The 15,170-nt window shown below is 40.5% G+C and overlaps 1 protein-coding gene across 6 annotated transcripts in view; it reads right to left on the reverse strand.

Moving 5' to 3' along the window:
• The window catches only part of EYA1 (EYA transcriptional coactivator and phosphatase 1), a 296,080-nt gene that overhangs the window by 64,036 nt on the left and 216,874 nt on the right, over positions 1-15,170 (reverse strand). For all 6 annotated transcript variants that reach the window (XM_045861482.1, XM_045861480.1, XM_045861481.1 and 3 more), the window contains 2 exons: positions 5,533-5,672; positions 4,178-4,261 (listed from right to left, as the gene is read on the reverse strand). In XM_045861482.1, the coding sequence (XP_045717438.1) occupies positions 4,178-4,261; positions 5,533-5,672 (224 nt within the window). The remainder of the gene's footprint in view (positions 1-4,177; positions 4,262-5,532; positions 5,673-15,170) is intronic.

A 15,170-nucleotide genomic window follows, 5' to 3' on the forward strand; every position in this document is an offset into this window, starting at 1 on the left:
TATTTTTTTTAACCGGAGACAATCAAAATTTAATACATGCATGTTGAGAATTCACATAGGCTTGATGATTCCATGACTATTCCAAAATGTATTGTCTATTTTAAAGAAAGTATTTAATGGAAAAAAAATTAAGACTAGTTATCTTCAGTGAAATTGGAGAATTTGGACCTTGTTTGAAAGCAACTTCTAAAAATGCATTAAACAAAGGAAGCTGGGCCAGACATTAACAACAACCTGCAGTAATACCCACGGACTTTATTCTCCTGCTACGATGCTGTTTCTCTTCTCTTCCACAGCCAAGCCTGCACCAGGCTGGCACCCTCCGTTAGTTCCCATCAACTTTGTTATAAAAACACCACTTCCTTATAACACCCAACATGCCTGCTTCCCAGAGCTAGAATTACACAGGAGGTAGGGCATTCTCAAGCTTTTTTTTGTACATATTGCTGAAACATGCCTTAATTTTGCATTATATCAACCAGATCCTGTGTCCCCTTACTGAATGGCCTACTCAGGGAGTTGCCTAAGCTACTGTGACTAAGCTACTTCTCAAGTATCTGGTTCCCAAGGAGACAGAACAGCTATCACATTGTCAGGCATTCATTTCTTTCTATGCCTGGAGAGTAAGGCCCAGCCTTAACATGCTCCCCTTGACAATGTGCAGAACACCACAAAATGTGCACTCCAAGAGAGAAGGCTTGCTCCTGAACTGCTTTAGGACTTTTCTCCTAAAAGTGGAGGCAAAAGGATACCAAAAGGATGCAGAATGTTCTGATCATCTTGGTTATTATTATTGACAAGAAGAATACTTATTGAACTGCAGATTTTTACAAGGCATGATTATCAGATATGAGAGCAAATTCTGCCTAACTCTAAAGTTCACTAATGAAGAGAACATTAAGCAAGCTTGCTAGTATGCTTCAGGCTACGATTTAGTTAGCAATTGTGTCTTCAATACCTGGCTGGAGTGTAAGACCACAGACTGTCCTTGAGCATCCAGCACGAAGAAGGTGCTCAATAAATGTTCAGGAAGAAATCAAGCTAAGAACATCTGAGGAGCTTCTGATCCTGAGCTGTGCATGGTCGACTCTAACTTTGACCTCCCCAGCCCTGCCCACGGCCTCATTCCCACCTTTGCCTCCTTGCCTGGGTCAAGTGGATGTCTCATAGACATCTCAAATTGGTCCGACACCAGACTTTCTATTTCCCTTACCAGCTGGTATTCCCCCATCTCAACTCTCTCCTACGACTATTCTCCCAGTTGCTCAGGACAAAAACTTGGGAATGATCTTTTCATTCCTCTCTGCTACTTATCACCCAGTGATCCAATCCAGATCATTTCCAAATCCAATTCCTCTACTTGCAGTAGAATCTAGAATTCAATCAGCTCTCTCCATTTCTACTGCTAGTTCACCAAATTGCTGATAAAGCATCTGCTCTCTAGTTCCTTTTGACTCTCCACACACAGCCAAAGACATCTAAAAATCAGAATCAGGTCTGTCACATCCTCTCATGGAGTCTTTGAATGCCATCCTCTGGCATGCGCAATGAGGTCAGTTCTCCTGACCATGGTTGGGTGGCCCTCCGTCCCTGCCCTCATCTCTCTAGACTCTGCATCACCAGTGCTAAGCTCGGCCATGCTTGCCTCTTCATCCTTCAGTAATCAAGCCCTTTTCTGCCCTCTGCACTTGCTGTTTCCTTTGCTTAGAACATTCTTTCTTTTGATGGTTCCATGGCCCACCAGCCTCTTCAGGCCTTTCTGGACTCAAGCCTCAAAGTCTTGCTCAGGAAGACCTTCCCTAACTAGGCTTTCTAAATCTGCTTTCTGCCTAACCCCGGCAACTTACAAAATAGGTAAGCTTATACTTAAATATCTAAAATCACCCATACTTTAAAGAATACACAATTTTGGCTTTTGGGAATTATATATGAAACTTTTTTTATCACCTGCTCTGGTATAAAAGAAAAGTAACCCAACAAACAAAATGCTATTTGAGGAAGCCTCAAAATACTAATGGTTGACAGTTTTTAAAATAAGACTCATGATATTTGTAATGTTTCATTTAGCTAGTGTTGAGAATCTGAAGGGAAAATTCTAGGGAGCCAGTAGTCTCTAGGTTAAGTGTAAATTCCATGTGTAAACCAGTAAATTTATGGTCAACGACTGATGGGAGGTCAATAGGTCATGAAATGTTCAACCCCTTGCTGTAAGCTGGCCCTTTTCACCAGCTAGAAAGAATTGATCAAGTCAACTCTCTTTTCATCAATTTGGCCCTTGTGAAAATGCTTTTAAAGACTCGAGACTTTCTGGATGGTTTCTGAGTTCCGGTTTTCTAAGTACATGTTCTTTCCAGCACTTCTGGGTGAGTAAGGGCCACCCTACTTCAAAGAAGTTAGGTGCAGGGACATGGTAATGGTTTAGTTAAGACCTTTCAGATGCTTCTGACTGGCTCACATGTTGATGTTTCGGGTATTAATCTTTAATTCATTTTATAAGTCTTTTTTGTAAAAATAGGAATATCACTATTTCTAGTGACAATAGCATTTATATAAAAAATACAAAAATTAATGCAGCTAATATTTACTGAATCCTTATTGTGTTAGCTTCAGTTAGAGACTTTCTTAGAATTACTGATTCAATAATTGTATTTATAATCTGAATTTTTGTTAATTGTCGTCTTCCCTTGGGAATTTTTTTAACAGTAAGATGGAACACATTGTGTTTTGTAGGTAACTTATTTCTGGTCAGCAATTCAAATGGTGGAATATTCTTACTATTACATAGGTACATTTTTACAGCTTTTTTTTTTTTTGATTAGGCATCATCAGCATTGTGAGAAGGAAAAGTACACTGTGAAGCTCAATTGATAACTCCCCCACTTTTACCTCCAGGCTACGCCTACATAGCAGGCACTCAATTATATTTACCGAAACAAGGGTACCCGGATAGAACCTGCAGTGACAACACACACACTTATGGGCATCAACGCTAACACTAAATTGTGATAAACACCTGGAATCTCAAAAATCTGAGACTTGCAACATTATTTCTTTACAGATTAAAAATAATGAGAACTACCACATTCACAGAATAATTTCAGAAACCACCTATAGCCACTTTAAATAGCATGATTTTCCAGTGGGAAAGTTGATGACCTCACCAAGCAATATATCAAAAAAATTTCCAACATTTTAGAAGACCCAGATGCAGAACATTGAAACATGTAGTCATGTAAGGTGGTCTATAACATTATTTTTACCTATGACAACAAGGTTAGTATGGTAACAACTTGAACATAAACGTATTGGTCCTGTCATTCAGAGTCCCAATTTTACAAACCATTCACAAAAATTCAGCCCTATGGCAAAGGAACTGATAAAGACATTCATAACAAGTGTTTGAAAATAAAATACTAACACTGCTGATCACTGAAGACAATAGCAAATGAATATTTGCTCCACTGAATATGTTGTGAATAATAATTTAAAAAGGACATGGCAAATAAAATATACTACCTAAAAGATCTATTTCTTTGTACATTTTTTAAGTCCTCACCTGAGGATATATTTATTGATTTTAGGAAGAGAGGAAGTGGAGAGGGGAGAGGGGAGAGGGGGAGAGGGAGGGAAGGGGGGGTGGGGAGAGAGAGAGAGAGAGAGAGAGAGAGAGAGAGAGAGGGAGAGGGAGAGGGAGAGGGAGAGGGAGAGGGAGAGGGAGAGGGAGAGGAACATTGACTGGTTGCCTGCTGTATGTGCTCAAACTGGGGATCAAACCTGCAACCTAGGTAATGTGCCCTGACCAGGGATTGAACCCACAACCTTTTTGGTGCATAAGATGATGCTCTAATGCACTGAGGCACCCAGCCAGGGCTGTCATCTATACATTTTCATGATTGATCCTATAATAGCATTCAATCACTTTTATTCATCAGGGGCTGAATAAGAATGAATTAAATTGCATAAAGTTTCTCTCATTTTTAAGAACATAAAACAATCTCCTTTTGTTCATTTACATGTTTTTCCTTACACATCTATCTGACTACATCAATATATCAAGTTATTTTCCCTTTTAGATTTTGAATTTATTATTTAAAGTTTAACTACATTCCCATTTGGACAAAAATTTAATTCTAGGCCTTGTTACTCTCAAGACAAAGAAACACCCCTTGGTACTCACCCTCCCATATCGGTTGGCATAGGACCCAGTAAGCAAGGAATGGAAAACAATGATGGTCTCGTCCAAGTCCCAGATGAACACCCTCTACAAAGGAAGAACCGGATCAGTGTGTCTGCCCCTTGCTTGAGAAACCTTGGTGTTCAGTTAACGTCAATATGAATACTAGTCTTGAAATGAGATACAACTGAAAAATCTGAATTTACTTTTTTTAAAACTACAACTATTTGAAGTATTTCTTTCAGCTTTTCTTCAGCTGCAACTTCAGATAAATACAAGAAGACAATTATATTAGCTACATCAATATAAGTATAGGAGAGCAATGATAACATATGTCCTTTCTGCTTCCAGAAGAGGTTCTTAGTTCTGAAGAAATAAAAAATGAGCTAACACTAGTCTGTTTATAACTTCCAAGACAGAGAGATACAATCCTTTAAAAAGTCATTCAGTTTATCTTTTCCTTATCTCTGCTCTCTATTCATAAAGAAGTGTTAAAACAGATAATCTTATGTTTTATTCTTATCAAGCCGAGTACTTAAAAAGCTGCTCACAAAAACCAAAATTTTATATCATCTGTTTATCTTATGTTACCTATTGGGCTGTTACCAAATGGATGGGGTGTATATTGTTCTGTCTGGTTTTCTTACGATTACAGATTGTGACTGACTTAAGTGGACACATCACACCTGCTCCTGGGGCACTCAGAACTGATTTAAAGGACTCATTTCCAAAAGGCCTTTGAGAAACCACCAAAGGCCTGAAAGACAGCTTTTCTTCTTTCCATTCCCACTCACACCAGCCATATGCTGAAAATTTCATCTTTTTGGCAAAAATAATCAAGTTTTCCACCATTAAATTTCACTTTGGGGAAAAAACCCCAGAAATGTAATTGCAGTGGATTCAAGGCCATGGACTCTACCAGCCTTTAAGGTTTTATTTAACCTCTTTTGAACCCAACACCACATGTCTCACAAGACGATGACCACTTTAGTTTAGAACACTGCAGGCTTTCCTTCTGAACACACAGAAGTGTGTCTTTAATTACTCAACTGAAATGATATAGAGCACTCTAAGAGAGTTCTGTTCAAGCAGACTTATACAATTTATTATATTTCCTTAGAAATAAGCGGATACTTTACCACATAGTAAGAATGGAAGAGAAAACAGAAACCACTGCTTTCCTCACAATAAATGTGAAAGAGAGAAAATAACCCTCTACCTGCAGTTACTATGAAGAAGAAAGCAGTAACAAAGCTCTTGGACACCTTGGTCACTGCTGTTGACCATGTGGGTGCACAGAACCACCACCTAGCTACTGAGGTGCCTTGTTTCTCACCCGGCTGTTGGCAATGACATACCTCAAGATCAGAGTCTGGGGGAGGTGAAGGATTATTGTTTCTTCGGCCTCGTCCACGTGACTTCCCATCCGAACCTCGACGTAACCGATCAGAGTCCGAATCTTTAATGGGTGTTGATGGGCTATGGATTGTACTGTACTCTGTGGAAATAGAGGAAGAACTCTCATCTCCGGGTTCTGGCACCGTGGGGCCACAGTGAACCTTGTTTTATTTCATGGGGAAAGTCGGAAGAGCAGACACACTTGACTCTGCTCAAACTTTACATTACCTTTTACTGGCACTGGCAAATAATTCATGAGATATCTGATGCCGAGACTTGTTTTGAAAAAATATGTGATCAAAGATTACTAAAATTTAATTGAGGACAATAGGTTGTACTAAGCTGCCTACATTTTCTTTGCAGTTCTCTATGAGTAGCCCGTGCTCCCCGCCCCCCAACTTCCTCACTTGTTCCTTTCGTTCCTGGGACAGTGCCTGGCCGTACTGAGAGGTTCACACATTAGCCTCACCAGCTGCCCTCACGCCTACAAAAAGGCTTCTGGTGTATGGAAAGAAATGAAAAGAAAAATCAGCTCTGGAGCAGGGGAAACAATACCAGGCAGAGTTTTTTTGAAAATTAAAAAAATCTCCATTTCCTCTTTCATTTTATATGAGAACAAGGGAGCTGAAAGATAAACAGAGCAGAGATATATGGGCAATACTCATGCTCTTACAGCATTCATCCTGGGTTCTTCCCGTGTCTCAGTCTCTCTGAACCAGAAATCCCAAGTTAGGCAGCACATTAAAATCACTCATCTGGGTAACTCAGAGAAACCACAGAAATAATCATAAAGAACGGCCCCAACCAACTTCAAGGAAGGTTGGGTGGCAGTTGGGAAGAGACTTACCCTGTTTCCAGAGTGAAAAACAAACCATTTACTCACATGTCTTAGGTACATTTTTTTTTCTTAGCCCATCCAGTTTACACACCAGCCAGTTTCTACCTCCCCAAATTCCAGATGTGCCAGTGTGCTAGCTCTCCCCCAGATCTTTGCCAGATTTCTCTCTTAGATATGGGTTGGAATCTCTCAATCTAATATTCTCACTGAGCCATTTTGATGTTATATTTCACCAAAGAGAAAACTACGGAGAACAGGTGAAGGCCTTTGCTACTGTACTGTCAGCCCAGACTCTACCCCTCTACCCACAGATCATCACGTGCCCAACCACATGGTCTCAGTGTTACCACCATGTTTAAGCCTTAGGAGTCAGAGTAGATAAGAAGGGACTTTGACAGAGGAAATTCCAGGTCTAAATCACATGGAACAGTCCTGTACTTCCTGCTTAGTTTGAAAACCGAAGTAGATTTGTGTCACTTTTAAATGAGGCTTTTGCATGTCTGCTGTCACAGCATACTTCTTCATGCAAACCCATTAGAAATCCTCATACCCAGAAACCACTGTGATGACTGCCAAGCCCATTAGTTAATTGTGGGCAGAAAGTCCCAAACAACATCTCTGAACACACACAATGAAAGGTCCATGTGCGTAGTTATTTGGGATGCACCTTTGGCCTAACACACCGTGTAGAACTATGAGAATACAGTGCTGGCTGGTCAAAGTCAAGCATGCTCAAAATGTATGTTAGATCATTTTTCTTGCAGAGGCAGAAAACTCTGGCATCCTCTCAAGTTGTTCCAAACCAAGCATCTTCCTTCCATGTTTTATGGAGAATTAGAAGCTCCAAATGAAACTCTTTTTTAGAGTTCAGTGGATTCACAATTGTGCTTTGAAGAAAAAAGTCTCGACCTTCCTTTTCTGTAAATATTCTACAAGGTACATCTCAATGCAGAACTGGATAGCCACTACCCTAGACAGAACACACACCAACCTCTTAAACAGTTTCAAACCAGAGCATGTACTTCACAACTGGCAGAGCTGGCATGGGATTTGACCTGTAAAGTCTATCTGGAATCATGAGCTCTCTGCTTTTGGAAATTCATTTTGAGAAGCTAAAGGACATCAAGCAATGCACCTTATCACATTGCCTTGACTTCCAGGTAGCTTAGGATTAACTTTGTCCTCAACATCTGTCATACCTAGCTTTTCTTAGCCTTGATTTCCTCCTACTATGCCCATTCCTTTATTTCCTTGTGTTTGCTTCTGTACCTGTTTTAAAAAGCCAATTAAATATTTAAAAATATATCCCATCTCAATTTTTTTGAAATGAAAAAGCTACAATTGATTAATCACTTCTGTAACTTCCTTGCCCCCCACCCCAAGTAAGTTAGATGAACAAAGTTTTCAGGTTGATTTTTAAATCACCTTATCTAAACTTTTTCCAGGTGGAGAATAAAAGCCCTAAAAGATGGACAATCTGACAGCTTTAAATATTAATAAACACACACAAACACAATTTACCAGTCTCAACTTCTTAGAAGAGGAAATTTAAATGATGCAAGCTAGTCAAAAAAAAATCTTTTCCTCTTTGTTCTTTGAGGTGAAATAAATGCATCTGCTTTCCTAACCAGCTTTCCCAACTTCTCCTTCCTCCTCCTAGTGCAAAACAACTCAACAAATATTTTAATCTTCTAATCCACTGACATCTCATGTTTCGTTAAAATCCTCTCCAAATTGTTCAACTTGACCCCCGCTGAGACAATGGATGTGAAAGTACTCAGAAGAGCATTCATTTCATTTCACAAGCATCGGCTGAATGCTCACACTCTTCTAGGCATTGCACTAGGGAGGAGCTTGAAGCACAATGATGGACCAAAGAGACCTGGTTCCTGCCTTCTTGGAGATTAAAATTCAGAGGAAGGCACTGATTTGTGACAAAAATTAAAGATTACAAAACAATATGGAAAAGGTTGTAACATGGAAAAGACAGAATGCTAGGAGACCACAAAGGAAGTCCACATTACTCAGATGTACAGGGTTGTAGAAGCTTCCTGAAGATGGAGGAAAAATGCACCAGTGACAAGGGAATAAAAATATGGTTCAGGCAGCCAATGAGGATGCTGAAAGAGGTGTGTGTGTGTGTGTGTGTGTGTGTGTGTGTGTGTGTGTGAGAGAGAGAGAGAGAGAGAGAGAGGGAGGGAGGGAGGGAGGGAGGGAGGGAGAGAGGGAGAGAGGGAGAGAGGAAGGGAGAGAGGAAGGGAGAGAGGAAGGGAGAGAGGACAGGAGACAGAGGGAGGGAGAGAGGGAGGGAGAGAGGGAAGGAGAGAGAAAAAGAGGGAGAGAGAGAGAGAGGGAGAGAGGGAGAGAGAGCGAGATTGAAGAACTGAAAAAAAAATCAATCTGACCTGAATTAATGGAGGAAGAGTACAGAGATGAGGTGGGGTGGGAGAAAGCAGGTGGGTGGGAAGTGGGGTGGCATGGGAAGTGGAGTGGACAAAGTATTCAGTAAGAGAGTGATGTAATCACGCTTCCATCCAGATAGAAGACTCTGGCTCCAGTGTGCCAGGGTACTGGAAACAAGTGAAGACTGAAAAGGGAGCCCATCCCAGAGAATAATTCAGTAATTCGGGTAAGGGATACTGGTGCCCAGATACGGGTAGTGGGGACAGGGAGAGTTAATGTTTTGAAGTGCCATTAGGAGGCGAGATCAGTTAGATAAGGAAGAAGGAGGAAGTCAAGTGTGATGCTTGGGCCAATGGATTGGCAACTGGGTAGATTATTATAGAAAGTATGAGATTTAGGAAGAAAAAAGGATTATAGGGAAGTGTGCAGGTGAGAATTTAGGTTCAATGTTTGAACATACAGAACTTGAAGAGTCTGTAGCATTCATACCCAGTAGGCTGTTAGACTGATTCGAAGCTTAGGAAAGAGATGTGATTTAGAAACTGACACCAGGAGTAACTTAAAGTATGGGTGCAGTTAGCCCTGGCTGGGTGGCTCAGTTGGTCGGAGTGTTGTCCCAATATGCCAACATTGCCGGTTCAACCCCTGGTCAGGACACATACAAGAATCAACTAATGAATACATAAATAATTGGAACAATAAATCAATGTTACTCTCTCTTTCTCTCTCTCAAATTGATAAATAAAAAATTTAAAAAAGAAATGGGAAATGGGTGTAATTAAAAACACGCAGTGTGAGTAAAAGAGATGAGCAGAGACAGATGGGGAGGTAGGAGGGTATGAGAAGGAGAACCAAGGTCAGCGTACTATAGAGGAAAGAGTATGGGAAGAGAGTGATCTATAACTTCAGATCAGCCAAGGTAAAATGAAGACTGAATCCAAGCATATTTTAGATTTAGAGTTAAAGAGGTCTGCTCTGCATCTGGCAAAGGTAAAGATTTGAGAATTATTTGGGAGGTAGGCTAGTGGGATAAAAATGAGACAGCAGAAGGAAGAAGAACAAGCAGGGGTTAAAACTCCTCAAATGTTACTGATGGCCCTGTAATGGCCAAATCCAATCATTTTTTAGTCCTTGGTCAAATTTGACCTCTGTGGCTGTGCTGACCACCGTTCCTTTAAACCATGTACACCTCCCTTTTTTTTCTGCTTCTCATCCTGCCATTCACACTGTTCCTTCTCAGTCTCTCTGGAAAACTCTTCCTCTGCCCAAATGCTTAAATATTAGTGTTTTCTATATTAGTGATACTCCAAGTGCTGATCTGGGACAAAATAAGGAGTTTGCATTAGGATGTTAATTAATGCAATGCTTCCTTCCTTAAAAGTCTTGCTAAGATTAAAAGGAAAAGTCAGCTAAAGTAAACAATGTGCTTAGTGATGCAGTTGATTACATTCTGAAGCACATTCCTTGTATTACCACAAACTGGTAAGAAACAATGAGTGGACAGGCAGCCAGTGGCTGAAGTGTGTTTTGAATAGCAGTGCACTAGATTTTTCTCGAAGGTCTTCTTATCTCAGTATAAGCTCTCAGTGGGTGGTAGTATTTGTAAGAGGGATTTCAGTGATAACCTCAGGGGTAATGAGTTTAAAGCTTTACTTCCAGATCTCTTGACCTGAATATCCCACTGTTTGAGAGGTGCCACACCTCTCTATGTGAATATTCCATGAACAGCACAACTGAAGTTGTCCCAAACTGAATCTTCCTTCTCTGTTAAGAAGCCTGATTAATGGTACCAACATCTACCCAATTTTCCAAGCCTGGTCAAATCAAGATGAAATTCCAAGGCTTTTATCTCCTAAATACTTTTGTTCTAATTCAGGCTCTCATCATCCCTTGCCTTAATTCTTACAAGTGACTGTTTGCAAGCTTGCCACCCAGAGCATTTCAACGATCGTCTGTACCACTATGACCGGAAGCTTAAATACCCTTCAAAGCTCCAAACTCCAAATACAGAACAGGAAGGACAGTCTAGGTTTGAGGACATTCAACTGTGGACTCACGGCCACTTTTTGAATCTTAATCTCACTACTTAGTAGTAGTAGTATGATTTGTGTAAGTTATATGCCTTTTCTATTACTCATTTTCATTATCTATGAAATGAGAATAAGCAAGACAAAATAAAACGAATATACAGTAAAAGTACTTAGAACCGTGCATGACACTAGTATTCTATGATGTTAGCTACCTTGAAAAAAAGAAAAGTCCCACAGAGTCACTGTCTGACACCCTTACCTCTAACTGTTCTGTCTCCTCCGTGGTCTGCACCTGGGACAGACACGCCTAACGTTCTCAGTGCTCTGAAATGGTCAGGCTGTTTGCAACTTGGCAAGTTCTATTTCTTTCACTTAGAATGCTCTTTCTCAACTCAGCTCCTTCCCCTGACCTGTCTGTGAAATTCCTATAGAAACCCCTAAAGATCAAGCTGAAATATCAGTGCTGTGAATTCTCCATTTAAATCTTGGTCTTTCCTTTGTAATTACATTTATCTCTATTATAAGGTTGCATAATTTTGTACAATTATTTATATTCCTAGTGGATGCCATATAATTTGATTGATTGATTTTGAGCAAATGTCCATCACTCCTGCCCTTGGAGGGCAGAACTGGGGGTGCCCCTGTGTAATCTGAGAGCACAGCAAGTCTCTAGAGTGCAAAGCAGACATTTAAAAAAACCAATGACTGAAGGATTGAGTGTTTCTCAATTCTGGCTCTTACTCTATTCAATCTATGAAGATTATCTGATTATTTTTACTAGCTACTCAGAATATTTTCAAATGGAAAATAGTTTAATTATTTAAAATCTTACTTAAAAGCTAATGCTTATAAATTCAATCACAAAATACTAAGCTCTGCACAAGATCATTAAAATTCTACATTTGTAAATTGTGCTAAATTGTTCCATAAATCCTTCAATATTAAAAAGACAAACAGAATTGGAGCTAAGAAGATTCCATCAAGTTCCTCTTGGCTTCTCTAGTTCTCCTGACCTCACAAGTCTTAGGGCCTCAGGGAAGTGTTTTTTGCCCTTGGTCTTCTGGTTTGTCAAATGGAGGACACAGCCTAGTCACTTAGCTTTAAAGTTCTATCACCTATGGATGAACAATATTTACTGAATCATCCTAGATGTTAGTTTTTGGTTTCTTCCTTTTAAATAGTCACCAGTGGGCTAATCTATGTAGAATACCCTGGGCAACTTCAGCCCCCAGAAATCATCAGGGTTCACTGCCTACTATATCTAGTCCAAATTCCTTATCTGGTTTTATTTCTCATGCCTCCCTTAACATTTATCTACTTTCTTACATGTATTGCCAAACAGTTTTCAAAAGGATCATATTAATTTAAATTGTGTCAGTTTTAGCACAGCCTTACACACACTGGTTGTCACTGTTTCAAAGAAGTCACTGTTATTAGGTGTAGAATGGTATTGCATTCTATCAATTTGAAGATACGGGAAATGCTTGTGTATATGTGCTTGACAACTATTTCCTTCTATGACCCATCTAAGTTCACTGCCAAGTTTTTATATCCCTTTACTAATATATAAAAGTTTTAATTTCTTTTTCATATTTGCAGATACTTTCCAAGTATTTCCAGGCTTGCTAGTTCCTCAAATTATGCTGATTATTTCCTTAAATGATGCTTTCCTTCAGAGGAGTTTATGGAGTCTTGCTGCGCAGCATGGAGACCTGGTTGAAGATTTAGGGGTAAGCGTTCTCAATTATTCTAAGGGTAGCAGGGAATTTCTGCTCTAACTAAGCTCCCTTGGGGGAGCAGGACACTGGGCTCCTGCAGGCTCCCTTCACTGGGCTCTGGGAGGGCTCATTCCAAGTCTGAGCTGAAGGACTCCTCCCCAGAAACAGAATTAAGTAACCTGACTCCTCCTTGCTGCTGAGAGGACTCTCCCGTCATATGTGTGACGCTGAGTGGAGGTCTGGACAGCTACAGTCTCTGCCCGGACCCTGAGTCTCTGCTAACCCTAAGACATTACCTATCACAAAAAGAACTGCAGAGCTTTGAGGAAAATCCTTACAAAGACTATCTGAATTCAGTGAACATGGTAATCAGAAATTACATTCTATTTGTTGCAATGCAGAATTCAGATAAAAAGAACAGGGTATGTTACATCCCTAAAAGCAGAAGTATCATGTTCAAGACTTAAGTACATGGGATACTCACACGGGTGAGTGTGAAGAAGATGCCAGAGAGCAATGAACACCCAGGAACCCCCAAATTCTGAGACTCTCAAAATCAACATACATATATGCAAAAGTCTTCTTAAAAGGTGGCACATCAGGTCAGAATGAGGAAGACTGAAAGAAAGAAGACAGCTTAATTCCGACTCAATGAGGGAAGGATGTCATGGTTCGCTTGGCATTCCTCAAAGGGCAGATGCCACTGGGCAAAAGAATCCTATGCACCCATTGGGTGTATCTCTGTTTATAGTTTTTGAAATTTTCCTCTGGGGCAGAGGTAACTGCCCTGTAAACTGAGTTAATTAACATAAATAATTGAGATTACATCTTACTCCAGAGACAGGTTCTGTAATCAATGCACATGGTGAAAACCACACACAATCACAATTACCCAGAAAACCTCTCAACCAGCTGCACCGTAAGAGGCAAAAGCAGTGGAACTGACCTGCGGGTCAGCAGGGTATGGGTCACAGGTCATGCAGACGCACAGAACTGGCTTGCCCACCTTATCTAATTTTAATTCTTGTTTTGGGAGCGGAGTCTGTACCCTCTAATGCAGCAGTCAGGAAATATTTTCTGTAAAGAATCTTGGGTTTTGTGGGCCATATGGTCTCAGTTGCAATGACAGCTCTGCTGTTACATTGCAAAAGCAACCACAGGCAATGTGTTCATGGAGGAATGTGGCTGCGTTTCAATGAAACTGTATTTACAAAACATATCTGGCTTTTAGGAACATGTAGCTGTATCATTAAAGTGACTGTGCATTTTCTGCAACTCCATGGTGACTCTGAGATTCAATTCAATGACTGCCTCCTGACCTCCCTGGGTGATATCTCTTCTTCCAAACTGATGCAAACATTAAATGTTAAAATTGTGTGGTAGAGAGAGTAAGTAAAACATGTTGCTGGACTAAGTGGAGAACAAGGTCCCAAACAAAGTGCTATTGTTTTTGAGTTGCTAATGAGCATAAAAGGAATTTAATAGATCCTTTTTAGAAGACCCTACCCTGGGGGTCAGGGAGCCGAGCCATCATGACATCCAAAGGTATCTATCTTGAACACGCCAACAAAACAAGACAAGGGTAAGATTCTGTTTCTCCCCTGAACACAGTAACTTGAAATGCAAGAGAGAGCTTCTCCTCGGGTGGATATGGGCACCGGACACACACTCCTCAGGTGTGACTTTGTGTGCGCATCTCTAACAGAATGGCTAGGAGCCGGCACCAAACCTAACAAAACTGAAAGACGGGCTCTGTGTCAGATGTGTGGCCTTGGGGACACTGGCTACCATGCTCTTTGTAGTTGCTTGACTATGGAGGGCCAAAGCAGACCAGTGACACCAGAAAACGAGTTAAGCTGTTTCTGAGCAAAGGAAAAATTCAAAGGCCCTACCACCATCATCCAGTCTCCTGTTCACTATAATTTAGGTGAAAGGGCAAAGGAAAGGGGCACATAGGCGTCTCCCACTGAAAACTTAGATTTTCCTTGACTTACAGGGACTTCTAACCACTGATTCTGACAGATGTTCCTTCCAGGCCTCTGACAATATTTTTTAATGGATTCTTCTCTCTGTAAGACAGTGAGGGAGAAGGACAGCCTGGGTTCAGCCTTTACAGTCAGAGAGCCTCAGAGTTGAAAACTGAAATTCCTATTATTCTCCAGACTCTAAAGAAATTCCAGTGGTGGCTTAAGCCTCATGCTCAAATTCTCAGGTGACAGAATGCAATACCATAGACACGAAATGCTCGCAACAGAGAATGTATGTATATGCACCATTTGTTCAGGTAAATTTGTTTTCCTTTCCTCAATAGAAGGGAATAATGCTGGAAAATGTTTTTAACAAGATCTTTATATATTATTGTTTAGAAACACTCTTAGACACAAATCCATTTACAACAACTACAAAATAAGCTCATGTCTTTGTACTGGATCTCACTGCCATTCATGGACCTTTCTCTCCTGGAGGTTTGAGAATGAATGGGGAGGGTTTTCTTACCTCTTTTAAAATTTTGTTAATTCTCTCTTGAGGACATATTTATTAATTTTAGAGGAGGGGAAGGAGAGATGGGAAGGAAGAGGAAGGGAGGGGGAGAGAGGGAAAGAGAGAGG

Source organism: Phyllostomus hastatus, unplaced genomic scaffold (assembly GCF_019186645.2).
Source record: "Phyllostomus hastatus isolate PE091 unplaced genomic scaffold, TTU_PhHast_1.1 phas_scaffold_21, whole genome shotgun sequence".
NCBI classification, from domain to species: Eukaryota; Metazoa; Chordata; class Mammalia; order Chiroptera; family Phyllostomidae; genus Phyllostomus; species Phyllostomus hastatus.